We start from the raw sequence: 27,980 nt of genomic DNA, 5'->3' as shown, positions 1-27,980 counted from the left end.
AGGGGTCCTGCGTGCACTTTGCCCACGAGTTTCCGGCTTATAGCGTGGTCTGATCGGGGTGCGCATGCCATAGCGAAGTGTGCTTAGGCGCACCGGAAGTCGCCTGAGGGGAGCGATGGCGGGTTTGACTGTGAGGGACCCCGCGGTGGATCGTTCTCTTCGTTCTGTTTTTGGTGAGAGAAATGGGGTGGAATTTCTGTCCCTTCCACGAGGAACAGAAAGTGACTGGGAGCGGCGAGGAACGCCCCCTTTCACCTCCTTCCTCACGCCCTGGTCTCGCCACGAAAGCCATGACGGGTCGAGCGTGCCGCCGCCATCCCTGCCTGTCCTGTGGGCGGCAGACCCCGTAGATTCGTGGGCCGAGAGATAAGAGATGACCCTTTTCCTCAGAAATCTTGCAGATTTTCCACAGTCTCATCGCGGGAGTTAGTCCATCTATATCGTCAGGGGTTTTGTTGTTGTTTAGGTTTTTTTTTTTTTGAAAGCCGGTTGGCCGCAGTAATGATTATTCAGTCTCTCCCTGCCCCCAATCGAATGCAGATAAATTTTTTTAGATCCCTGGGTACACTTCCTTCGTAACGACATATATTCTTGGCTTTTTTATGTTTTTGATCATTTATGGTGGTAGTAGGCACCGGACATCCTGAGATGGATTGTAAATGACTGAAGGAGAAAAAGATTAAGAGATTGAAGTCGGGCGCTGGTGGCGCACGCCTGTAATCCTAACTACTCAGGAGGCTGAGATATGAGGATGACTGCTCAAAGCCAGCCTGGGCAGTAGTCCTTGAGACTAATCTCCAATAAACCACCAGAAAAACGGAAGTGGTGCTGTGGTTCAAGTGGTAGAGCACTAGCCTTGAGCTGAAGAGCTGAGGGACAGTACCCAGGCCCAGAGTTCAAGCCCCACCGACAAAAAAAAAAAAAGTTTAAGAGATTTAAAGAAGATTCTGAATAGTTTTTACTGTTGGAATAAGTTATTTTTTAAAGGTGTGATTCTAAAATACTTTTTGACAGAGTCATAATAAAAGTCAAGAATACCTTATAAACATCCCCTTTAAAAAAAAGAAAAAAAGAGAGAAGGGATGGGTTAAGAGTGATGGGTGACAATGTTGTCAGACATCTTGTACTGAATATACTGTTTGTAGAATGGGAACTTCTTTATACAACTACTTAAGGATATAATAAGAAGAAAATGTAAAAAAATTGATATTTTTGACAAAAATCTAATATATGTCAAATACCTAACTAAATCTACTATTTGATTCATTTAACAATTGTTTCGGAGTATTTGCATCTTTTATATTTAGATGCTGGCTCATTTTCATTTAAGAGGTCTAGCGAAACATAATGGAAGGGGGTTTTAGAAAACACGATTTTGAGCCAGTTATATATTTGTTTGTTAATATAAGTAAGTAGTGTATACTTTCTCACTAGAGATCTACATTACAAACAGAGCTTTAATATGTTATCTATTCCTTAGTGGGAAACATTCCTTATGAAGCTACAGAGGAACAATTGAAGGACATCTTTTCTGAGGTTGGACCTGTTGTTAGTTTCAGGTGAGATTATCTTCTACTTCATGAAGGGAGATTCTTAAAATCACAAATTGGGCCCTTAGTAATGGCAAATTTTATTTTTCTGATAATGTACACACATTTGTTAGAAGTTTTACGATAATTCACACCTCATAAAAATCACATCCATTCTTACCTGATATTTTTCAATTAAGAATGTTTTAAAATACTACAATGAGTCAGTGAGAGTTAAAAGATTTGTTAACTCTCCCCTATGACTCAGCAATCCCACTTTTGGGCATTTACCCAAATGTTTACAAACAAGACCACACTAAAGCTACCAGCACAACTATGTTTATTGCAGCACTATTTACTATAGCTAAGATATGGAACCAACCTAGATGCCCCTCAGTAGATGAATGGATCAAGAAAATGTGGTATATATACACAATGGAATTCTATGCCTCCAACTGGAAAAATGACATTGCCCCATTTGTTAGGAAATGGAAAGGCTTGGAAAAAATTATATTAAGTGAAGTAAGCCAGGCCCAAAGAAACATAGGTCCCATGTTTTCCTTTATTTGCAATATCTAGTATATGTCTGAGTCAAGCAGAAAAGGTCAGATAAGGTGATGTTAGGGAAATGAACCCTAGGATATGTATTCAAATGTTTTTTTTTCTTTCATGCGATTGTTTCTAACACATTTATAAGATTATTTCTTTGTTGCTTTGTATGTCCTTGACCCACAGTATAACCCCTGCTTTCACTGTATTTGATGTCGATATAATTTGTGGAGGGGAAGGGAAAAAACAAATCGTTTAAATAGGGATACAGGTGGACCTATTGCAACAATGAGATGTACAAATCGTTATGTCGAAAACAAACTTTACAACTTTGGTGGGGGGGGAGGAGGAGCCGGGAGGATTGGGTGGGGGAGGCAGGGGGAGGATGGGAAGAGATGGGAAGGGTAAACAAAGGAGGAGGCTACAATGCTTGATAAGAAATGTACTCATTATCTTGCCCATGTAATTATAACCCCTCTGTACAGTATTTTCACAATAAAAAAAAAGGTTTGTTAACTTACAGTGGAACATATTAAAACATGCAGTGTTACACAGAGCCCAGCATGTGTTTAGCATTTCTGCCTGATACTGGATTTTGCTCTCCAGATTGGTGTATGATAGAGAGACTGGAAAACCAAAAGGCTATGGCTTTTGTGAATACCAAGATCAAGAGACAGCACTTAGTGCCATGCGGAACCTGAATGGACGTGAATTTAGTGGGAGAGCACTTCGAGTGGACAATGCTGCTAGTGAGAAGAACAAAGAAGAACTGAAGAGTGAGTATAAACCAATTTTTATTGTATTACAAGTCAGTAAAGATATAACTGACATTTTTCTGTTCAAGCTGTGTTTTAAAATAGGCTCAAATGGACTGGTGCCAGTGGCTCAGGCCTGTAATCTTGAGGCTGATACACACACACACACACACACACACACACACAGGCTCAAGTGCTCAGGCCTGTAATCTTGAGGCCTATAATCTTGAGGCTGGCACACACACACACAAATAGGCTCAAGTGCTCAGGCCTGTAATCTTGAGGCTGGCGCAAACACACACACACACACACACACGCACGCGCGCGCGCACACACACACACACACACACACAGGCTCAAGTGCTCAGGCCTGTAATCTTGAGGCTGGCACACACACACACAAATAGGCTCAAGTGCTCAGGCCTGTAATCTTGAGGCTGGCGCAAACACACACACACACACACACACACACACACACACACACACACACACACACTAGGCTCAAGTGGTTAAGTGCTCAGGCCTGTAATCTTGAGGCTGGCGCAAACACACACACACACACACACACACACACACACACACACACACACACACACACACACACACACACACACACACACACACACACACACACACACACACACACACACACACACACACACACACACACACACACACACACACACACACACACACACACACACACACGGCTCAAGTGGTTAACCATACCACTTCTTACTTGCCTGAGTTAGGGAAGTATTTATCTTTGAAAAGCGAAACTAACATTAGAAATTTATATGTTACTAATGAGTTGTTTTATAGTTGAATATGAATTGAAATCCACCAAGCCATTAGTAGTATTTATCTTTGAAAAGCGAAACTAACATTAGAAATTTATATGTTACTAATGAGTTGTTTTATAGTTGAATATGAATTGAAATCCACCAAGCCATTAGTAGTACTAGCTGTCATGAGTCACTTCTGTGAGTATGTCAGATCTATAACTAGTAAGAATGGGGTTTTATTTTTGTTTTGGTCCTAGGACTTGGATGCTGTCTCTGCGCCTTTCTACTCAAGTCTAGCGCTCTACCATTTAAGCAATAGCTCCAGTGCTTGAGATTTTAGTTGGTTAATGAGAGATAAGAGTCTCACACACTTTCCTGCCTAGGCTGGCTTTGAACCTCAATTCTCAGATCTCAGCATCCTGGGTGGCTAGGGTTACAGGTGTGAGCCACCAACACCAGACTAGCTAAGGGTGATTTCTTTGTTTTTGTTTTGTGCTTATCCTAGGGCTTGAACTCAGGGCCTGGGTGATATCCCTGAGTTTTTACTCAAGACTAGCACTCTACCACTTGAGTCACAGCTGCATTTCCATGTTTTTTATTTGTTTTATTGGAGATCAGATTCTCATGGACTTTCCTTTCTGGGCTGGCTTTGAACTGCAATTCTTAGATCTTAGCCTAGATGAGTAGCTAGGATTACAGAAGTGAGCCAATAGCAACTAGCTACGTAAGAGGTTTTTTTGTTTTTTTGTTTTTATTGCTTATTATAAAGGTAATGTACACAGGTAAAGAGTACATTTCCTGCCAGGTGCCGGTGGCTCATGCCTGTAATACTTGCCACTCAGGAGGCTGAGATCTGAGGATCACGGTTCAAAGCCAGCCCTGGCAGAAAAGTCCATGAGACTCTATCTCCAGTAAACCACTGGAAAACCGGAAGTGGCGCTGTGGCTCAAGCAGTAGAGCACTCGCCTTGAGCTGAAGAGCTGAGGGACAGTGCCCAAGCCCAGAGTTTAAGCCTACAACAGACAAAGAAAAAAAAGAATACATTTCCTTTTGGACATCACCCATTCTCCCAGTTTTTCCCTCCCATCCTCGCCACACAAGTTATATCGTTCAATTTCCTTTTTTAAAAATTTTATTGTAAAGATTCTATAAAAAGGAGTTACAGTTACATGAGTAAGGCAATGAGTACATTTTTTGTCAAGCATTGTTACTCCTTCCCGTGTTGCTCTCCTACTATGCCTTCCCTCCCCCACCTCCCTCACACTCCTCCCTCTCCCCACCAAAGTTGTAAAGTTCATTTCCAATATATTGTCTTGTGGGTATCATTGTTGCAATGGGTCATCCTGTGTCCTTATTTCAGCATTTTGTTATACTCCTTCCTCTCCCCAAATTAGACAAAATGTATATACAAGATGCAGGGTACCAAAATCAAGTACAGTCACAACAGGGGATATACCATAGAGGGAAGAACATACAAAGGAAACAAAAAAATCACATAGTACATTAAAACAACAACAAAGAAAGACCTCTTGTGTCCATATCTTGGTGTTCATTTCACTTAACATCATGTTATATGGTCATATGTACATAGCTTTTGAGCTTTTCTGCTCATCTGGTAAAATGATCCTAGATGTATACCAATTTTTGCAAATGAGGGAAACCATGGGACCTATATTTCTTTGGGTCTGGCTTACTTCACTTAAAATGATTTTTTCTATTTCCTAACAAATGGGGCGGTGTCATTCTTTTCTGATAGAAGCATAGAATTGGCTCAAAGGGTAGAGCACTAACCTTGAGCAAAAGGAGCTCAGGGAGAACGTCCAGGCCCACAGTTCAAGCCCCAGGACTAGCAAAAAAAAAAAATGGCTCCTTCCTGTATTGTTCATTTTTCAACTGCTACTTTTGTTCCCCCTTTGGCCCTCCATTTCTGTGCCCCTCCCCTTAAGGAATGTTTTTAATAATTACTTTTCTGAGGCAATAGATTCATGAATTTCCTCTTGCAATTAATACTTTGTCTATTTATATCTTTTTCTTCTGAAATAACTTGTCAAAAGAAGTTTTCATTGTCCATCTATGTGACAAGCTTTTCCTTCACAGAAACGAGATTTTCAGATCACTTATATCTCACTCAGCTCCAGCATATTTAAAGTTTTTAATGGGTGTTTATAGTCACCTTAGATATTAAATACTTAAAATGATTTAGCTTTTTATTTTGCCTTGCTGATTTCTTGTACTTTTTTCCTGATCAGGCCTTGGCACTGGTGCCCCTGTCATTGAGTCACCATATGGAGAGACCATCAATCCTGAGGATGCTCCCGAGTCTATTAGTAAAGCAGTTGCCAGTCTTCCACCAGAGCAGATGTTTGAGCTGATGAAACAAATGAAGGTGGGAGGACGCATTAGGTTATAAATAAAATAATTCATGTCATATTTTCAAGGAGTTAATTCATGTGTTAATGCAAGTAGTTCTTTGAACTCTAATAGAAGTTGTGTCTGTACATACCATTTACTGCATATTTGGTGTTCTATAAATACACATATTTTACCTTTTGTGCACATAGTTTTCTGTTTTTGTACACAAGCACTCCTGCCCAAGCATTCTAGCTAGTTTTCTGTAGGCATCATAGATATCAGATAGACGTGTTAAAATATGGGGGATTTTTTTTCCCTAAGCAGCAGTATTAGGGTATTTTAAATATTTCTTTCTTTGGTCTGCCATGGCCAAGAGTTTATGTGCCACAAAAAAAACAGTGATAATTCAAACAGCCTGGGGTTTCTGCTCATTTTTTGTTTACTTTTTGTTTGGGCAGGACTGGGGATTGAACTCAGGGCCTCATGCTTGTTAGGTAAGCACTCTGCCATTTGAGCCATGTCCCCAAGGTCCTTTTGCTCTTAGTTTCTTTTTCAGGTAGAGTCTTACTTTTTTCTAGGCCAGTCTCAGACCACAATCTACCTACCTCTGCCTCCCAAGTAGCTGCGGTTATAGATATGCACCACAGTGCCCATCTTGTTTTTGACATAGAGTCTTGCTAATTTTTTCCTCAGAATGGTCTCATATCATAGTCCTCTCATAATGCATCCTCCCATAGCTAGGATTACAGATATGCATCACCACACTCAACTCCTCAGAGCACTTTTTTTTGGGGGGGTTTCCAGTCTTGGGGCCTGAACTCTGGGCCTGGGCACCGTCCCTCAGCTCTTCAGCTCAAAGCTAGTGCTCTACCACTTAAGCCACCGCGCCACTTCCGGCTTTTTTTCTTTTTGCTTATGTGGTGCTGAGGAATCGAACCTAGGGCCTCATGCATGCAAGGCAAGCGCCCTACCACTGAGCCACCTTCCCAGCCCCTCAGCACTTCTTGAATGTAACATTTTTTGTGTGGGAATGGCTGTAAATCACTATCAGGTACTACTAAGTATTGAACCTGATTATGAATCCACTTGTCTTCTCAGCTCTGTGTCCAGAATAGTCCCCAGGAAGCACGGAACATGTTGCTTCAAAACCCACAGTTGGCTTATGCTTTGCTGCAAGCACAGGTAGTGATGAGAATTGTGGATCCAGAGATTGCCCTGGTAAGTTCTTCTTTTATGGAAATGATATGGTAGACCTTAAATGGGATAGAAACTACTGATTGCTTTGTTAAACAGACAGCTCACAGGTTTGTCTTTTCACTTTTTAGAAAATTCTTCATCGCCAGACAAATATCCCAACACTGATTACAGGCAACCCACAGCAACTCCATGGTGCGGGGCCTGGCTCAGGAGCCAACATGCCAATGAACCAGCAAAATCCTCAGGCCCCACAGGCCCCATCTTTGGTAGGGATTTATCCCTTAATGTCTCTTAAAGAGATTCTTTCCAGATGCCCTCTTGTATATGTTAATTTACTATTGTATGAATTTCTTGAGCTGTGGTTGTCAGTCTATTTCCACATACATTATCTCATTTAACCCTCATTGCAGTAGTGGGAGGGGTAGGCACTCACATTATCTTCATTCCTTGCAGTGATAAAAGCTTTTGCCAGGTGTTGGTGGCTCATGCCTCCTAGCTATTCAAGAGGCTGAAATCAGAAGATGGTTCAAAGACAGCTCATCCAGGAAAGTCCTCTAGGTTCTTACCTCAAGTTAACTGTAAAAATCCAGAAGTGGGCTGTGGCTCAAGTGATAGAGACCAGCCTTGAACAAAAGAGCTTAGTGACCAGGCCCTGTGTTCAAGTCCCAGATAAGAACCAAAAAGGAAAGAAAACCTCACTTTCAAAGCAAGACACAAACCCTGAAGCCATTAAAAAAAAACACATTTAAACCAGAAAATTTTCTGCATTAAAAAAGGGAAGTAAGAACCAGTGATCTATAATGGACAAAGACAAATTACTTAATAAAGTCATGGTCGAAAATATTTAGTGCTGGAAGTGGCACTGTGGCTCAAGTGGTAGAACATTCACCTTGAGCTGAGAAGCTCAGGGACAGTGCCCGGGCCCAGAGTTCAAGCCCCATGATCACCAAAAAATAAAAGAGTGCTATATTATACTTACTAATGAAAATTGAAATTCACCGGAAATGTACATCATTGGAAGACAGAAAATATAGTGGATGTATCCAATGGAATACTTTGACAGTTAAATAAACCTCATATATCAGCATGAAAGACTTTAAAAAAGTGTTTCTGTTAAGATGAGCCAGGAGATATAGTATCAACACAGATAAATAAAAAATACATTCAGCTGAAAGCTCAAGTGTTAAAATACTTGCTTAGCAAGCACGTGACCATGATCTCAGTCCTGTGAAAGAAGAATATACAGAAAGTGAAATTAAGCAAATGCCCAAGATATGTTGACTGAATTACAAAAATATATTCAGCATGTAATTATATGTTTTCTTTGCAGTACTGGGATTTGGTACCTTTCACAGGACCTTGTACTTGCCAGACAAGTGTTCTATTCCTTGAGCTACACTGTAGTCTTTTTATGCTAATGTGTTACCTTTTTTGCCTGAACTGGCCTGGACCATGATCCTCCTATTTATGCTTCCCATAAAAACATAAGTAGGATAAAAACATAGGTCACTATACCTAGCTTCTGTTTGTTGAGGTGGGGATCTCAGTAGCCTTTTTTCACCTGGGGTGGCCTTGACTTTAGTAACAAAATTAGTAGTTATCTAGTAGTAAAGTGTACAGTGGACACAAACAATTCACAAATAGAAAAATAAATATAGATAAATGCATCCATCTTCAAAGTAGGATGTTAATACAAACTATAATAAGCAACCATCTTTCACCTCACAGATTGACAGAGGATAACAACATGGGATGGGTCCTCAGAAGGTATTGGGTAGAGATTAACAAACATTTTGTGTAAATATCCAGAGTAATTAGTTTTGGCTTTGCAAACCTTAAAATAGAATTATAAGTGGTATATCTAGGATCTGAACTTTTTCCTCACTGGGCTCATAGTCTGTTTGCTCTTAATTACCTCCCTATAAAAAAGCTTGACCAAATGAAAATGTTTTCATCTTAAAAATGGAGACCACCCAGGTATGGGGGTGTGGCTCAAGTAGTAGAGTGCTTCGGCAAACTGAAAGCTTTGAGTTCAAACCCAGAACAATAAAATTGTATGTTACCAGCAAAGTCCCAGCCTTTTTTTTTCATTCATCACAATTTATTCAAATTAGGTTTTCTGGTTTTGTAGCTCTTTTTTTTGGGGGGGGGGGCGTCCAGTCGTGGGGCCTGAACTCTGGGCCTGGGCGCTGTCCCTCAGCTCTTCAGCTCAAGGCAAGCGCTCTACCACTGGAGCCACAGCGCCACTTCCGGCTTTTTTCTTTTTGCTTTGTGGTGCTGAGGAATCGAATCCAGGACCTCATGCATGCAAGGCAAGCGCTCTACCACTGAGCCACCTTCCCAGCCCTGGTTTTGTAGCTCTTAATACCTTTTTTAAAATTTTTTATTGTGAAAATACCATTAAGTCTTCTTTTATTCAAGGTACTTTTTATTCTTTTATTGCTGGACCCTAATCATGAAGTAGAATGAGTGCTATGTACTGCCTTGCCACACAGATAAGACTGATTTGTCTCTTTATTTAGGTCATGTTCCATTCAACTGTTTACATAAACACACTCAACATTGCAAGTTGCTTCTGTGTTGTTCTAGTGTATGGTAAATTCGTGTTGTGTAAGACATGTTATATAAAAAGTTGCTGGGCTGGGAATGTGGCCTAGTGGTAGAGTGCTTGCCTAGCATGCATGATGCCCTGGGTTTGATTCCTCCAGTACCACATAAACAGAAAAGACTGGAAGTGGCACTGTGCTCAAGTGGTAGAGTGCTAGCCTTGAGGAAAAGAAGCTCAAGGACAGTGCCCAGACCCTGAGTTCAAGCCCCAGGACTGGCAAAAAAATAAATAAAAAGGGCACTTGAGCTGGGCCTATGTATGCAATCCTCGATATTTAGGAGGCTGAGATCTGAGGACTATGGTTCACAGCCAGCTTGGACAGGAAATTTCTTGAGTCTCTTACCTCTTAACCACAGAAAGCTGGCAGTAGAGCTGTGGTTCAAGTGGTTCTTGAGCACAAAAGCACAGTGACAGCATCCAGGCCCAGAATTTAAGCCTCAGGATTAACAACAAAAAGATTGAAGGTGTGAGGGGAGTTTCATAGACTTTTTGGAACTGCTCATTTGAAGAGCACTTTAAGGTCATTGATTCAATTACTGACTTTTTGCAGAAACTTGTAAACATTCTTTTGGTTTCTTCCATCAGGGTGGAATGCACGTCAATGTCAATGGCGCACCTCCTCTGATGCAAGCTTCTATGCAGGGTGGAGTCCCAACACCAGTGCAAATACCACCTACTGTAACAGGACCTGGCCCAGTTTCCTTAGCTCCTGCAGGTAGAGTTCATTTAGATTTTTATTATTTGTTACTTCACTAATGTTTTGTCTTGGCAGCAGCTGCAGTGCAGCCAAATTATATGATAATAGATTTTTACTATGAAACTAATAGACAGCTAAGAATATATATATATATATATATATATATATACATATATATATATATATATGTATATATATATATACACATATCCTACGTGGAGGCCATAGATGGTTTGGTTGTTGGTTTTGTTTGAGACAGGGTCTCATTATGTAATTTTGTTTGGCCTTGAGTTCTCTGCCTGAACTTCCCAAGTGCTCACTTTACATTTAGAAGGCCCCACCAAGCCCAACGAGATCATTTGTTTTATGAGACAAGTGTACTGATCATACATGTTCAAGTAATGTCAAACTACTGTAAAAGCTTCTAATGTTGGTTCCTCATTTCTGTACTTGCCTTGTCATGAACTATTAATTCATAGGTTATAGATCAACATCTTCTTTAGACCATACCTTGAGCATTGTGCTGGTGCACAAAAACTAGGTGTGCATATTGAGGAATTAAACAATAGAATCAGTAATTTCCATTTAAAATATAAAGGGAACCTTATATCTTTGGACTATACAATGCATTTCACATCCACTTGTTCTGCAAGCACAAGACTCTGAGAATTCAATCTCCAGAACTGTTCAGAAAAAAGGGGATGGCAAAGACAATATGTAAGAACTTCATAGAAGAACAAGCTAGATGGCTTAACAAAAACTCACTTACAATTGAGGGATTACAAATTACATAATGAGATTTCACATAAACCCACTACCAAGTTTCAGAGAGATGAGATGACATTCTTACATTGCTGATAGAAATGTGAAGTTTAAGCCTTTCAAGAAAATAGCCCAACATAAACAATTAATATACATTTTGAATCATCAGTGCTTTTAGGTGATGGTGTATGAATAATTATGCTCATAATGCTTTCCTTAGATCCTAAGTATTGGTGATTGATCTAGATTGAATGAAGAGAACAGTGTTATGGCTGAACAACAACAACAAAAAGCATTGAAATCATTTAGACTAGTGGTTTTCAAATGTTAATGTAATACAGAATCACTGAAAGAGCTTATAAAATACAAATTGCTATTCCTTTCTCTAATTTGTAAGTCTAGGGTACAGAACCTGAGAATTCACAGTTCTAACAAATTTCCCAGTTCTACTCAAATTTCCCCAGCTAGATTGATACCACATTCTGAGAACTATTATTTTAGACCAACTCATTCATTTCAAAAATAAGGAAGGTCAAGAACATATTAATTTTTATCAAATCACTGGTTTAAAATCACAATTATTTAGTAGCAGTGTCAGAGCTAGAACCCAGGTCTTCATTTTGTTAATCTTTGTTGCTTGGCATGTTGAATGAAATAGGGAGTGTGTGATACATACTTGCTGTTTTAGGAAAGTATTAATGAACTACAAATCAATGGGCTTGCCTTTTATCCCCACTCACAGCAAGGTCCTTTGAGGAAAAGAGAATTATTGTTATGTGAAAGGGACCAGACAAGGTCTTGTACAAGGTTGTTCTTTACATAGCAGTCATCGTCGTTAGAGTAGTAGACCATGATTCTCAACCTTGTTAGATAAAAATATCCCCCTTTCATAATAGATATTTTGCAATGACTTAGCTCTCCTGAAATGAACTGCACAGATGATATAATCTAGACAACACAATTTCAGAAAAAAATACGTATAATGCCTTAATTATAAATGAGAAATAGAAGGATGTAAGTTTTTTTAAGTTGATATGCAATTATCCAGGTACAATAATACTAGAAAACAAATGATAGTTGTCAGTTATTTGCATCTGTACCATCAATGTAAAAACAGAATGTAGATAGATACAGTTATATCTGTTGTGGCAAATCATATGACAAGTAGTATTAATTTGATGATGTGATTTTCTTAAATAGTGAAAACTCATCTTAAAATTCTTAAAACAGGTTGAATTGTCTACAGTTTAATAATTAATAGCATTTCTAGACAAATCAACATACACATTATGTATGTGTACTTATAGTTTAAAGAACCTTTGCTTACAAATAAACAGATTCTTTGTTCAGATGGCTACAAATAGATTTTCATTTTTATGAATGTTCATTTGAAAGTTTTTAAGACACAAGGTATCTCGATTTTGTGGGACTGTTTCATAGCTTGCAGGACACCTCATATCCCTGGTACTTTCTCAATATCAGCTGTACCCTCACCATTTTTTTTTTGGTCGGTCATGGGGCCTGAACTCTGGGCCTGGGCATGGTCCCTCAGCTCTTTAGCTCAAGACTAGTGCTTTACCTGCCACTTGAGCCACAATGCCACTTCTGGCTTTTTCTGCTTATCCCCACAAATCATTGTCACACTGAAATAGTATACCTCCACATTTACAGAATACTCTGGAAACAGTACTCCCTCCCATGAGAGGAGGTCCATGGTAAGTGGCACTGTTACCTGTCTTACAGATCAGCTTTCTACTACAGTTTTGGTAATCCATGAGATGAAGCATTTTGACTGAACTCACTTTTCTGTCATGGAACATGGAGTATATGAACAAAGCCCATCTTTCTACTAACTGCATTGTTGAGTGTAGTTGCCATCTTCCTTTGGAGGTTTCTCCTTGTAGGGGCAGAATAAGTAAATCTGTACATCCAGCTACTGTTCTTATTTTTTCCACTGTCCTAATTTTTATTTTATTTTTCCTGCTCTTTATCTTCAGGTGTAATGCAGAGCCAGGTTGGAATGCCAGGAAGTGGACCGGTGCCCATGGATCGGGGACAAGGTAAGTATTAATGACTAATTGATATGAACTAGACTTGGAAATGTTCTTGTTTGCACTGTTGGGTTATGTCAACCACTAACCACCAGTGACCATTTAAATATTAAATTTATAAAATTAAGTCCAAACAATTTGTTAATCACAATAACTGCATTCCAGGTGCTCAGTAGCTATATGTGGCTTATGGATATCACATTGGAGATGGGAGATGTATAACATTTTTCTATTTGCCACAGAAATTTCCATTGAACAGTACTGGTCTAGACTTTTGTACATCATGATTCAGAGCCTCTGCAAGAATTGATAACCAAATGCATCCTTTCTTTCCTGACAGTCCTAATCATTCCACTGACACATTCTCTCTCTTGGAATGAATATCTATTGGATTAGTAAAAAACATTAATAGTGAGGACATAGCATGTGAATGGGTATGTAAATTCTAGATTTAAGTCCCATAACAATCTGGGAAGGGATCATAATCTAGACTAAACCCTCCCTGGGAAATTTCTATTATACCATGGCTGCAATATTATGTATGACAGCAGCCACTCCAAAAATTCCACAGTTTTACCATGTTACTAAAGTTTGAATGAAAAGAAAATATAGTGGTTTGGTTGAAATGTAATTTAGGAAGAAAGGTTAGGAAAGAGAACTGAGTGTTATATGCTATGTATACTCAAGCACTTCAGTTCTCATGAACAACGTTGTGGGTTAGGTGGCAGAACTTCAGTTTTACAGGAAAACTCATGGAAGCTCAGAAATATAAGTTACCTGAGGGGACAAGGTAAGTAAATGCCAATGTCTGCTGTGGCCTCTATTTGATGTTTTCTTCCAACTAGTAAGAGGGAGGGCTAAGATGGAAAAAAATCTGTCCGTCTACACTGCCTCTCTTAACACCCAAAGATGTTCCTAAGTGTTTTCTATACTTATTAATTGGGTCCCTGTGATAGGAAATGATTACTCTGAACAGGCATAGAGAAGCTTAAGTGTGTTTTTTTTCTTAGTGTATGTTTTATAAATGAAAACCATTTAAAAAGCAAAGTGTATGACCCTGAATTTAGTCTTCAGCACCACACAAAAAAAAAAAAAACCCTAAGATATAGGCCAGTTATTTACACATTGGAATTAGGAGTTGAAGTGATAGAATTAAGGATTTTTTTGTCTTAACAGTACAGTACAACAAAAACTCCTGACCAAATACTTCATCTTTTTTCTTAAGCACTCTTCTTTGGCATTATTATGTGCCTCTTTCCTCCGACTCCACCACCATCAATAGATGATGTGTATTTCCCCAAGTATTATTGTAGTAATCAGAAAGAATTAGGGCTTCAGGTAACTTCTACCTTCCCCCAGGCCAGCAGTGAGCCAAGCTTTCGCTGTTTAACATAGAGTTTCACAAGGAATCTATCTCCCTTCTTTTTGCAGTTATCTTCGTTTTTCTGGTTTAAAAAATTAACAAAGAAATAACATTTGAAGATATTAAAGAATATCTTAATGAAAATATGAGCTGTCTTTTATAATTTCCTTCAGTAAACAACAGAGGAAACAAGAATCTTTTCATTTGTTCCCGGATTGTCTTACTTTTCCTAGAATCTTTGCTTCTTTGACACACATACAATGATAAAGAGAGACTGCATGTTTGAAAAGATAACTTCTTGTTTTCCCACTGCTTTTGTCATTTGATACTTTTCTTCATAGCAGAAATTTTGTACTTTAAAATAATGGCAAGATGGACACCAGTTTCTCACAGCTGTAATTCTAGCTGTGTAAAGACTGTAATCTAGAGGATTGCAGTTCAAAGCCAGCCCATGCAGAAAAGCCCATGAAACTCTCAATTAACCAGCAAAATGCCAGGCTAGAAGCATGGCTGTAAGTAGCCACAATCAGGAAAGCCAAGCAAGAGCATGAGGCCCTGACTTCTTCAAGTCCTAATACTAGCAATCAATCAATCAATAATGATAAAAAGAAAAAATGATAAAAATACAGTGGGGAACTTGTGGCTCATGCCTATAATTTTAGCTACTTAGGAAGCTAGATTTGAGGATTGTAGTTGGAAGCCATCCAGGGCAGGAAAGTTCATGAGACTCTTATCTCCAATTAACTACCAAAAAGCCAGAAGTGGGGTTGGGGCTCAAGTGGTAGGCTCAAGCTCAGGGAGAATTCCCAGGCCCTGAGTTCTAAGACTGAAAACCAATACACACACACACACACGCACGCACGCACGCACACACACACACGCACGCACGCACACACACACACGCGCACGCACACACACACACACACACACACACACACACACACACATATTTATGGCCTCCAGAATAGATCAGTGCAGTTTCTTTCTTATTTACCTTCTGGAAGTACTTATTTTTCTTTGCTTCCCTAGTGATTCAAAACCATCCTTTTATATTTTGTTTCTTTTTTTCACAGTGGAATAGGGACATTTTATGGGGAACATACTAGTAGCTGAGGAGCAAACAGAAAATTGCTAGTTATTCTTGCCCAGATAAACTTGATGGCCATATGAGGTTTACTTTAAGAAGCTATCTTGTTAAAGCTGTTTCAGATACCAAAAACATAGCTTAGGAAACTTTTGTAGCCTGGGGCTTTTGAACTTACATGTCTCCAGTTTCCTCATGTATGTATATGTGTTTTAAGTGTGTGTTTGCATATGTTTGCGCGCGCACAAGCTATTTTATGCATCTACTCTTTGTCCTTTTAAACTTACTGCTTACCTAGGAACCCTACAGCACTCGCCCGTGGGACCCGCCGGGCCTGCATCAATTGAGCGAGTTCCAGGTACCTATTGTATCTGCGGGTTTCCTTTTGCTTGTGGTCAGGGGGGGATGTTACGAGGAAAAGAGCTGCTTGGCAGTCATCCTCACATTCAGAACCCAAAAGGGCAGTGATTCTGGGGGGTTTCTTTTTTTGTTTTGTTTTTTGTTTTTTTGGGTTTTTTTTTCCTGTTGAGGCCACAAGCCTAAGATTGACCTCTTCACACAGGGCAGAGAACATGGATGATATGGGCATCTGTCCGAGGCTGTACTCCCTCCCTACTGGTGTCAGGAGGCTTGGATGGAATAGCAGTCTGTAAGGAGACAGCAGGTTTTTTCAGAGCCATGGCAATGTTCACATATGCCAAGACTCTATCTCTCTTTTGTGACTCTAGTCCTTAATCTAAGATTAATTAGAAAGAAGTATCAGGAGTATAAGTTTCTTTAGGCCTCAGTGCTAGTCCTTGGCAGGTTGCTCCCCAGTTTACTCTATATAATTCCATCCATACCTCTGACATGGCAAAGATTCTGCCTACACCCTGCTTCTGTTCTTGAGCTGCAAGAGGATTCTGCTGTGGTGAGGTTTCACCCACTCTAAGGTGTCTGAATTATGTTGTCAGTGGAATATAGAGTCATTTCTTGTTTCCTTACATGTCTTTCACAGCAGTAACTCCCCATTTGTTTCCCTGTCAGTGCCGATGCAAGACCCTAGAGCAGCTATGCAGCGGGGATCCTTGCCTGCCAACGTCCCAACTCCTCGAGGTCTGTTAGGAGATGCTCCAAATGACCCACGTGGAGGCACTTTACTTTCTGTAACTGGCGAGGTAGAGCCTCGGTAAGTGCTGATCTAGAAAAAAAGAATTTGAGAAGTCAGCATTTTTCCTTGCTATAGGAACAAAGTCTTGCTTTATTAGTTGTCCCTGTTTGCCTAATTCAAAAATTAAATAAGTATTTTTGGCTATTGTTGAAGACTAAGATGACTAGTTATTGATATAATTTCAATGGCATACTATGTTCTCAGAACTTGCAAATTCTAGCATATATACCTGAACAAGAAAATGTTGTGATAGTCGTAATATTAATAATAGCACTCATAGTAGTAGACGTAGGTATGGGTGACCATACCTCTGATCCTACTTTAAGAACTTTATGTAGTTGATTTCATTAAATCTACTTAGTGTGTAGCACAGTGTTAAATCACTTGCCTTATATACCTAAAGGGCTTGTGATCAATCTCCAGCCCCACAAAAAAGGAATCCAAATAATTTTAGAAGATGGATATTAATTGGTCCCATTTTACAGATGAAGAAACTAAGGCGCCAAGAAGTAAATTAAGTGTGCCTTAGATGAGATTCTAGATTTGATCCCACATAATCTGAGTCCAGAACCTGTGTGTTTTAAGCATTATACTGCATCCCCTCTACATGTAATAACTGTCCATTAATTCCTCTTCATTAGTTCACCCAAATAAGTTATACAATATGTGGGTTTATATTCTGCAGCTTTACTCTGATGTGTTTGGTGTTATTATCTTAACATTTATTGACATTTATATCAGTTCTTTTGGTATGTCAGTTACTGATATTTGGATAGGTGGTTTGCAATTATTTGTTTTAAAATATAACTGTTCTCTATCTCCAGAGGTTACCTGGGACCACCTCATCAGGGTCCACCCATGCACCATGTTCCTGGCCATGAAGGCCGTGGACCACCCCCACATGACATGAGGGGAGGTCCATTACCTGAACCTAGACCTCTAATGGCAGAGCCAAGAGGACCCATGCTTGATCAGAGGGGTCCACCTTTAGATGGCAGAGGTAAGGGGAAAGCACATCATAAGTGGTAGTCATGGGATTAAGAACTCAGCTATCCTCATTTCTAATCTTGGATAAATAACAGAAGGACATTAGAGTTATCATCGTTAAGGTTTATCTGCAAATCTTAGGAGGAGACAAGTCTCATATACGGGAAAGTATTATTTCTGTATGTCTTAAATTATTAATTTGTACAATTAGATGAGTAGCCACATGGTGGTTTTTCTTACGGCTTTATAGGAGGAAGAGATCCCCGAGGAATAGATGCACGAGGGTTGGAGGCCCGAGCTATGGAAGCAAGAGGAATGGATGCCAGAGGATTAGAAGCCCGTGCCATGGAAGCTCGTGCCATGGAAGCCCGTGCCATGGAAGCCCGTGCCATGGAAGCCCGTGTCATGGAAGTCAGAGGCATGGATACCAGGGGCCCAGTTCCTGGCCCTAGAGGACCTATGCCTAGTGGAATGCAGGGTCCTAGTCCAATTAACATGGGGGCAGTTGTTCCCCAGGGTGCTAGACCGGTATGTATCCATGTGAAATCTTGATTTATTTTGGAATTGATCATTGAGCTTGATTATTAGTACCTTTCTGACTTGAATTTCTCGGATTGTTAGAAAGGAAACACTAGGTTCTTTATTCCTTTGGGGGAGTGATTTTCTGGCAATTAGGATTATAATATGAAGGAAAGTCTTTACCTTCAGTAGCTATTTCATTAAGATGATAGTCCCTGAAAATTGAGAATTCATTAGGGGTGCAAACTAGCATTATGTATTAGACTCCTAAGTGTACTTGCCCACCAGCTCTCAGCCTAGGCCTGTCAACATCTCTATCAGTGGGATCTTGGTATCGGTGATGTTAAAGAACTCCCCAAGTGATTCTGGTGTATAGCTCTGACACTTATGATATACTAAGATTATTTACATAATCTTAGGTTGGCAGAAACCTCTTAATTATTGTCATCATATAATCCTAAATGAAGAATAAAGTGTGAAAATGTGCTGATGATTACCTCACCCGTTGATTGAAGTATGCCTCTTCTTTCCTTTCTTTATTGGTACTCTCCAGTTGTATGTATATGGTGCTCTGTGGTTCTCTTCTCTTCCTCATCCTCATTTGGTTGTGGAGAAGTAGTAGTATATGTGTATCTACCCTATGTTTTATGTGCTGACACCTTCATTTTCCTCTATCTCCTCTTCCTTTCTCCTTCCTCTGTATTTTTTTTCTTCCCTCTTCATATGTTGATGTGTCTTCTTATGGGGAGGACAGAGGAAAAGGAGAGGGACTGGGAAAAATTACAGAAACATCAGCCAGAATTCAAATGGTCTTGACCCATATAACTTAAAAAAAAAGGCAGAATAAAAAATAGAGCATACTTTTTTCTGCTCTACCCCTGTGTTGCTTCTGTAACTTCGTGTGTATGTACATTCCTCTTTAATTTTAAATTAAAATGTAGATTTTTTCCTATATAGAAGTATATAGTGAAGTATATAGAAGTGTATGTGTGTTTGTGTATTCTCTATTGTTTTTCAAATTTTGCTTCAAAAATGTATTTGTGGGTCTTGAGTTTTATTGTACCCTCTATGGTCATAATAGAAATAGGTTTACACATTTTTCAGCAACAATTTATTGAGCTCCTACTATATACCAAACAAAGATCTAGGTACTGGGAATATTGTATTGTGAACAGTGAAGTTCTTGCCTCCATGGAGCTTGTACATCAGCTGAGGAGACAGAACAAATAACTGTATAGTATGCTTATATAATTTGATAATTCTGTAGAGAAAAACAGAAAATAGTAATTGGAAGACCATTGTTAAGTACTATCTTGGCTTCTTTTTCATTGCTAGTGCTCAAATTCATTATTCTGTAATACTAGGGTTTGTTTGTTTATGTTTTAGCTGGGAAATCAAACCAAAGGCTTTTTGCACATGTGAAGTGAGCACACTACCGCTGACCTACTGAACCTGTCTAGTGTAGCCAGTTAAACCGAGTATGAAGCCAGTTAAACCCAATGTGGGAAAAATAAAAATTTTATCTTCATACTTTAACTTAAAAATTAATTTGTTCACTTAAATATATATGTGTGTATGTATGTGTACACTTAAATATGTATGTGTATGTATGTATACATGTATATGTATACACATAAATATTTGTTTATAAAAGTAATACGTTAAGAACTTAACTTCCTGGCTAGTCATGATAACTTAAACCCAGCTGTTCAAGATGCAGATATTGAACTTCAAATAAGGTTGTGTTCCGGGCTGGGAAGATGGCTCAGTGGTAGAGCGCTTGCCTTGCATGCCTGAGGCCCTGGGTTCGATTCCTCAGCACCACATAAGCAAAAAAGCTGGAAGTGGCGCTGTGGCTCAAGTGATAGAGCGCTAGCCTTGAGCTGAAGAGCTGAGGGACAGCACCCAGACCCAGTGTTCAGGCCCACGATTGGACCCCAAAAAATAAAAAAATAATAAGGTTGTGTTCCAGGCTAGCCAGGGCAAAAATACAAGACCTAGTTCAAAAACCAAAGTGAAAGAGGTTAAGGTATAGCTAATATGGTAGAGTGCCTGCCTAGCAACTGCAAGGTACTAAGTCCAAATCCCAGGACTCCCCATTACTCCAGAAAAAAAAAATTACTTTTTCCCTCTCCTATAGATAATAGCTTTTGGTATATCTTTATGCAGTTTCAGACAATATGAATATGTACTCTTATTTTTCCTTCTTACTATTCAGTGCTTTTTTATTAGCATATATTAGGTATACAAAGGGAATTGTGACATTTAGACACATGTATACAACTTGTCCAATTATTTTCATCCCTCCTCTCATTCTCCTTCCACTTATTAAAACAATTTTAACAGGTAAATTCATTGTTCTGATTTCATACATTCAAACATTCTTTTAGTCATAAAGAGCATTGTTTATTTTTTCACTTAATTTTTAAATTATCTTTTAAGTAGCTTTATATCTGCTTTGTTTTTTTTTTTTTTTTTTTTGGTCCGGTTGTGGGGCCTGAACTCTGGGCCTGAGCACTGTCCCTCAGCTCTTCAGCTCAAGGCCAGTGCTCTACCACTTGAGCCACAGCGCCACTTCCGGCTTTTTTCTTTTTGCTTATGTGGTGCTGAGGAATCGAACCCAGGGCCTCAGGCATGCAAGGCAAGCGCTCTACCACTGAGCCAACTTCCCAGCCCCTCTGCTTTGTTTTTTAACTTAATATATGCTTGATTGTCTTAAATTCAGTTTTGAAAGTTTAACTCCTGTCCCTCCAGGTGGAAACTTGAGGGTACAAGACTTATTGTGTCCAGGGTGATTTTATAATTTTTCACCCAAAGGGTACACTGAGAGTAAGAGTACTGTTATTAATTTTCTCTGAGGCAAAAGCATAATTAGGACTTCCTTAGGCAAACCAAGATGTATGGTCACTAGTACTCATCTGTCTAGAACAAGAACTTGTGGAAACTCAAAGTGGCCATTATTGGATAGTTATTTCACATTATGGTACTTAACTTAAAAAATTATGCCCAAAGGTGTTTCAGATTGGTAACTGATCATTAGGGTTCAAACTGGTACCTGGATTAGTACTGATTAAAAAAACCAAAATCATGACAGTGTTGTAGCAATCTATACAGAACTAGCGTTTCCTGTGTCCAATGTCTAGGAAAAGATAATCTGTGTAAGCTTAGATGAGAGAACTATTCTACCAGTGTTTTCAATAAACTATTTTAATGAAAAAAATTACTTATAAGGTTTATTTAATTTTCCTCTTAAATAGAATATAAAAATGCAAGTCATTTATTACTCAAAGTGATCATTAAGTAGATGTTATTGTGTATGCAGTAATATAAAGCATAATTATTTCCTATGTGGTTTCTGGTCTCCTTCACTATCAGGCTGTCTTGCTCTTCACATTGCTGCTGTGATATGCACTCCTAACAGGTGTTTATCTGTATTTCTTTTATGCTTTGCTGCTTCTTATTTGCTGGAGAAGCAGGTAACAAGTTTGTTGATAATTTGTATTTAGTAAGAGTACTGAAGCTCTGGGTTAATACCTGAGTGTGAACATAACTGGTATAGCACCCATCTATCAGTTATGCTAGGAGCTCAAAGGACTTTTCCTTGAGTTCTGGTAATCTTCAAATGAGTTGAACTCACTGAAGATCTTCAATGTCAGTAACTATGATGTAACTACAATTTGCTCTCTTGCTTAGGTCAGTCATATTTCTTGATTTGTATTAAACAGAAAGCTTCAAAGCATCTGTTTTATGTTCTTTATGGAAAACTATAAAAAGCATATATTGGGCTAATAGCAGTCTTTGCCCCAGAGGTCTTCCCAACTCCTATCTGTCTCTGATTTGGTTATCTTGTGGGTTAGAGCCCATTGGGACAAACTATCTATGTCTCATTGAACTAGAGGTATGCAGTAAACCCATGAATATAGTTTTCCTGGTGGACCAGCATATATTATCTCTAGAATTTATTGATTTTCATGTGTTTCCACTGAGCACTAGTTTCCAGAGTGCTCTCAGTTTTCCCTGTGCTTATTTGGCTGAATTTTGCTTAATTTAATACTATCCAATTTTGTTTTGTGATTTGATGATGATGATGTTGGAACTGTTGCAGGCAAGTATGTTTGACTTGCTAGTTGATTTCATGCCAAACCCTACCTCCTCCTGCCATTGCTAACAGTAGAAGCTGACCTTTAGAGGCATTTCCTTTTTTTATTCATACACTTACGTAGGTTGCAATTTTTCACATTGTTATTACTGTGAGTTTTCTAAATATCAGGAGCTCTGAAATTTTTCTTCCTTCTTTGTTCACATAGGTCCCAGTCATGCAGGCAGCGGCTATGCAAGGAGCAGCCATGCAAGGAGCAGCTATGCAAGGAGCAGCTATGCAGGGTGGAAGCCAACCTGGTGGTTTTAGTCCTGGACAGAGCCAAGTTACACCACAGGATCATGAGAAGGTAAGGCACACAATGTGACAGCCTCCATACACACAAATCTAGTCTTTTTGACTCCTCTTTTCACAGTTACCCATGTGGCGATCATGGGTCTTCACAGTCCCTTTGGAGGTGATGTTTATTCTAACTCAGAACTCTTTTATGATCTTTTTTTTTTTTTTTTTTTTTTTGTGGGTCCGGTCATGGGGCCTGAACTCTGAGCCTGGGCGCTGTCCCTCAGCTCTTCAGCTCAAGGCTAGCGTTCTACCATTTGAGCCACAGCTCCACTTCCGGCTTTTTTCTTTTTGCTTATGTGGTGCTGAGGAGTCGAACCCAGGACCTCTGGCATGCAAGGCGCGCTCTACCACTGAGCCACCTTCCCAGCCCCTCTTTTATGATCTTATTGCCTAAAAATTTGTGAACCTGGTCCTAAAGTTAAGTGAATATTAATAGAAGTTTATTTAACATTTCACACTCATCTACCAACAGGGGATTGTGTGTGTGTGTGTGTGTGTGTGTGTGTGTGTGTGTGTGTGTGTGTGTGTGTGTGTGTGTTGTGTGTGTGTGTGTGTGTGTGTGTGTGTGTGTGCAGGCTAGATTGATCTGAAAATTCATAGCCCATGTCTCCCTCCCCTTTCCACCTTGTCCCTAAAAACAGCAGCAGATTCCCCACAAGTATTTCTTTCTAATATTTTATTTTATTTGGGCATTATGGAGAGTTCATGTCTGATTTAAAAAAGCTAATAAAACTTGTGGGGAAAATAAGAGACTTCAAAATGGGATTAAAAACTGAATATTTCCCAGGGCTCACAGATACCACCTTAATCCAAGAATTTATCCGTTCACAAAGGTGTCTGTTTTGAATCATTTAATCTTAGGTATTTTAATTTATACTTGTTCTTTTCATCATGCTTTTTCTCACTGGTTTCTTTTCTTTTTGGCCTTCGGTTTACTTTGTGTATATGGAATAGCCTTACCATTGCCATTTTGCTTCATGTCTCACTACAGGAGCTTTGGGGACAAAAGTTGCCGGTGGGTTTTTTGTTGTTGAGCTGCCATCATTGAAACTCACTGCCTTCTTTGCCTCTGCACAGGCTGCTTTAATCATGCAGGTTCTTCAGCTTACTGCAGACCAAATTGCCATGCTGCCTCCTGAACAAAGGCAGAGTATTCTAATCTTAAAAGAACAAATCCAGAAATCCACTGGAGCACCTTGAAAGGTGAGAAAATCTGAACAGGACTAGTGCCTTGTATATTTTGGATAATAAGCTTTCAACCTCAACCAACAAGCGTGTTCTCTCTAGTGCATTAGTCCTCTTCATTAGATTCTTCTTTTTCTAGTTAGCTTCTTGGGATAAGGTAAGACTATATATACGACATTTGTTCAGTTCAATTGCATGTAATCTTTATTAATGACCAATGTCATATATGATTAATTGAACAAAATCAACTATAAGAATGTAGAAAACTAAAGATCTTCTTCAATCTCATTTCCCTAACAGAACCTCTCAATATAGTTTGATATGTGTCTTCCAGAATCAGTTGTATTCTTTTACTCAAAATGTCCATCAAGCCGGGCGCCAGTGGCTCATGCCTGTAATCCTAGCTACTCAGGAGGCTGAGATCTGAGGATTGCAGTTCAAAGCCAGCCCGGGCAGGAAAGTCCGTGAGACTCTTATCTCCAATAAACCATTAGAAAACCAGAAGTGGCGCTGTGGCTCAAGTGGTAAAGTGCTCGCCTTGAGCTGAAGAGCACAGGGACAGTGCCCAAGCCCAGAGTTCAAGCCCCAAGACTAACCAAAAAAAAATTGTCCATCAAAATGGGAAAAATACAAAGCATTGCAATAAAATATACAAATAACTTGGTTTCTAGTTTTTGTTTTCAAAGTATTTTGATGGTAAACTATTAAGAGTAAGTTTAAGGTAGTCTCGTGTCACCATCCATTTTTTATACATTTTGGAGATTGCTGGATACTACCACCTTTATTTTTCTTGCTTTTACCTGATGTTCTCTATTTCTAATGGCTTTCTGCCAATTTTTTCTTACAGAATTTCAAATATGCCTGGTGACACATCTGGAAATTCCATAACTTCATTGAAATGTTGATAAAAATGTTACTTCTGCATCCTTACCCCTGAATGACCCAAGTTGGTGCCAGGTGGAGGACTCCCAGAACAAAACAAATTTTTTTGTCTTAGTTTTGTATATTTTCTGTTACATTAAATAAACTTTGAACACAATTTTAGTACACTGCAAATTAATATACATGACCATTTTACTTTTACAATGCTAAAACACCAAGGGTGGAACTTAGATATGGTTTCTACCCTTAATGCAGCATTATACTATCTTGCCATAATTCTGTTTTTACTGTAGGAGATTAATCATTTATTTTGATGATATTTCAGAATTTCTCAGAAGCAGTGTTTTCTGGAACTTAGTTTTTGTTGAATTTTCTTCTGGGAGAAGTAGCATATGCTCAGAGCTATTAAATGGTTCGAAGGCGAGCAAAGCAAAGAGTAAACCACAGCAGTGTGTGTTTGGTTTAGAAAAATCAAATTATTGAAATACACTCATATCTGTAGTAGGTCTGAACATTTGAGAGTTCAAAGATTGTGTTGGTACTGGTTTCATTGTGTATCAACAACACAAAAGACTGTTGACATTTACTTGTCTATTATAAAGCTCTTCAATGTAGTTAAGAAAAGTCAATGGTTTTTCACGTGTTCAAAGTGAATTAAAAACTAAAAGAAATGAATGAAATTTATTTCATTCTATCTTCCAGGAAATCACTAACTTTGCAGTACTCCTCTGGACTCAAACTTATTCTGAGAACTTGAAACGGAAATACTAAAACTTTTACATTCTTAGCTCTTTTAAAGGGGACCAAATGTAGAGCACAAGCAGTCAGATTGCTCATTAAGTCTGCCTGCTTTCTTGCAAATAGGTATGGACATTAGCTAGTGCTAATGAGCTCTAACTTACAGATCTCCTTGCCTTGTATTCTCTCTTCTCATAATGGCAGTAAGGAAGAACATTGTTTCTCTCCATCAGGCCAGCCTCAAGAGTTGCCTTAATAACTAGTAAAGTTCTACTTAAAACCTCTTTTGCGCCTGCTTGTAGTCTCAGAATCCTACTCTGGTTGAGTATTATGGTCAAGTGAATTAAAGCCCTGGCATAGGCAAATAGAATGTGATAGCATATTGCTTACATTCCAGATGAAAGAATGCAAAGATAATCAACTTCAGGAAAGACAGTAAAAGGGAAGGATTCTTCAACTGCAGTATATAAACATTTAACACAAAAATGGGCTGAATTGTTCCTACAACTTAACGAGAACTCCAAATAGCCGAGGAACTTTCTGAGTATCCTATTCAACCCCCATTCAGTTTGGATGTTAATTATGCATAGGGTTTATTGTTTCATTACCTTTTCTGCCTCTGTGAATGTGTTGGTTTTAAAACTGTCATATTTTAAAATATCAAAATATTTAGAACTTGAGACCAAGAGTGAAGCATTTTCTGTCAGGAACTCCAGTTTTTCAAGTAACTCAGATCTCAAATCAAGGATACTAAAGATTGAAATTACTGGTGAACAGTTAATTGACTAATAGGAACTGTATCATTAAGGTTTCATTGTACTTTTTTCCAAAGCCTTTTTAAATTTAGATATCTGAAGCCCAGATGAACAATGGCAGCAGCAGTGGCATCCTACTTTATCCCTATGGAAACAGTCATCAGTAGTTTTTACTGATGTGATAACATTTACTGCGAGTTCATGAACTGCCTTTATGTTATTCATACTAGTGACCAAAAAAAAGTCATAACTAATTCTTCAAGTCATACAGGCTTCAAATAATTCAAATCAATCATTTGTTCTTGGTCATTTATGTGTGGAAAATAGGTGCTCTCATGCTGATTCAGTCGACGCATTTATAAATCTATAGTGAGTTCAGTTGTCTTAGAACACAGTTGAAGTGTGCAATTTTCTCCTTGAGAGCCTGGGGCTTCTTCCCCCCTACGGATTCACTGTGACTACTGGCATCTTAGAGCCAGTGTGGTTATTGGTAGATGGGAGAAGTCATTTTATGGGAAAATGTCATTTTGCATGTCATTAAACACATGATTTCTTAGTGAATAGATAGGATTCAAAGGTCTACAGCAAAATTACAAATTCTGTATTAATTTTAACCACAGGTGGTGATAAAGAGCTTCTGTCAACTAAATTCAGTCATCCCATGGTGGAGAACAAGTTTTCCTGTTTTATTTCCAACAGAATTAAGATGATAGTATAGCTGACTTTGAATTATATTGTAATGAGTATGCTTTTAAGATTATCTTTCTCAATTGGAAAGTTAGAAAAAGTGACTCAATAGCAGAGAAAGAAAATCCTTTGTTTTCTGAGGAGCAAAAATTGGCAAAGCTGTTCACACTGGATGAGACTGTGTTTATTAATGTACCTAGTTGGTGTTATATGGGGATGGGGTTCTTGGTAATTTTATATTCATTGTTTATTATTTATGGTTATGTTTTGTCATTGATTCAATAAATTTTATTTATTCAAAAAGTCATCCTATTTACAAGTCTTCTATGAGGGCAGGAGGGAGGGGACATTATGAACCAAAACTCAAGTCCAGATGGTAACAGTTGGAATGGACAAAGCCTGGGGTTGTGTCAACCACCAAAGCTCTGCTATCAAGCTTTGTTGCAGTCATGGCTTTTCAGTAGCATTTGCAGTTATTTTCCCAAGAAAGGAGCTGGGCTTTGTAGTTATTGTAGCTGAAATTCTTTTATTGAAGCTCCAGTATAACCACATTGGATGCAATGGGTGGAGGGAACAGATTCTAGGTTTGGGAGGCACAGTATTATGTGAAGGTGGTTGCCCAAACCTGACCAGACTCTGTAAGTTCAAGCGACAAGAGAGACAAAAATGCCAAATATGCTTATTTTCATAGTTCAGAAGTTTTCTTTGTTGAAGTAGAATTGAACTTTCCTAGGATCCACACTGGAGAATTGGTGGCAGCATTTGCGCAGGCTCTTTGCCAAAGTCTGAGGACCACATAAGAAAACCCCCACTGCAGACCTGTAGGAATGAAACAACAGTAAGGACCTAACCTGAAGGTAGAAATGGCTGTGGGTATTAGAATGAGGAAACTGCCTCTACTAGA

At 38.9% G+C, this 27,980-nt stretch overlaps 2 protein-coding genes across 6 annotated transcripts in view; one reads left to right on the top strand and one right to left on the bottom strand.

Annotated features, from left to right (window-relative positions):
* Positions 1-27,377, top strand: Cstf2 (cleavage stimulation factor subunit 2). 4 transcript variants are annotated; one of them, XM_070040081.1, is made up of 16 exons: positions 1-173; positions 1,481-1,559; positions 2,685-2,854; positions 5,868-6,004; positions 7,069-7,188; positions 7,296-7,433; positions 10,361-10,490; positions 13,232-13,294; positions 16,031-16,090; positions 16,295-16,381; positions 16,759-16,900; positions 17,707-17,882; positions 18,120-18,397; positions 22,696-22,836; positions 23,907-24,032; positions 27,010-27,377. In XM_070040081.1, the coding sequence occupies exons 1-15, from the start codon at positions 116-118 to the stop codon at positions 24,027-24,029; spliced, it is 1,902 nt and encodes a 633-aa protein (XP_069896182.1). In that variant the 5' UTR covers positions 1-115; the 3' UTR covers positions 24,030-24,032; positions 27,010-27,377. The 4 variants fall into 4 exon arrangements, with proteins under 4 accessions (XP_069896182.1, XP_069896181.1, XP_069896183.1 ...); XM_070040080.1 differs by lacking the exon at positions 27,010-27,377 and adding an exon at positions 24,862-26,677; XM_070040082.1 differs by lacking the exons at positions 16,295-16,381; positions 27,010-27,377 and adding an exon at positions 24,862-26,677.
* Nox1 (NADPH oxidase 1) overlaps positions 27,317-27,980 on the bottom strand; it is a 31,196-nt gene continuing 30,532 nt past the window's right edge. For both annotated transcript variants that reach the window (XM_070040084.1, XM_070040085.1), the window contains one exon: positions 27,317-27,895. In XM_070040084.1, the coding sequence (XP_069896185.1) occupies positions 27,769-27,895 (127 nt within the window). In that variant the 3' untranslated portion in view covers positions 27,317-27,768. The remainder of the gene's footprint in view (positions 27,896-27,980) is intronic.

Source organism: Dipodomys merriami, unplaced genomic scaffold (genome assembly GCF_024711535.1).
Source record: "Dipodomys merriami isolate MVZ:Mamm:240054 unplaced genomic scaffold, mDipMer1.0.p SCAF_3, whole genome shotgun sequence".
Taxonomy (NCBI): Eukaryota; Metazoa; Chordata; class Mammalia; order Rodentia; family Heteromyidae; genus Dipodomys; species Dipodomys merriami.
Note: the sequence above shows the minus strand (reverse complement) of the source record. Positions and strands in the feature narration are given on the sequence as shown.

Bases quoted from the DNA above. Each gene is read 5' to 3' on its own strand.
- Cstf2 (XM_070040081.1), top strand. From the start codon at position 116: ATGGCGGGTTTGACTGTGAGGGACCCCGCGGTGGATCGTTCTCTTCGT. The intron at 2,855-5,867 runs GTGAGTATAAAC...TTTCCTGATCAG, and splicing joins GAACAAAGAAGAACTGAAGA to GCCTTGGCACTGGTGCCCCT. The intron at 6,005-7,068 runs GTGGGAGGACGC...TTGTCTTCTCAG, and splicing joins AGCTGATGAAACAAATGAAG to CTCTGTGTCCAGAATAGTCC.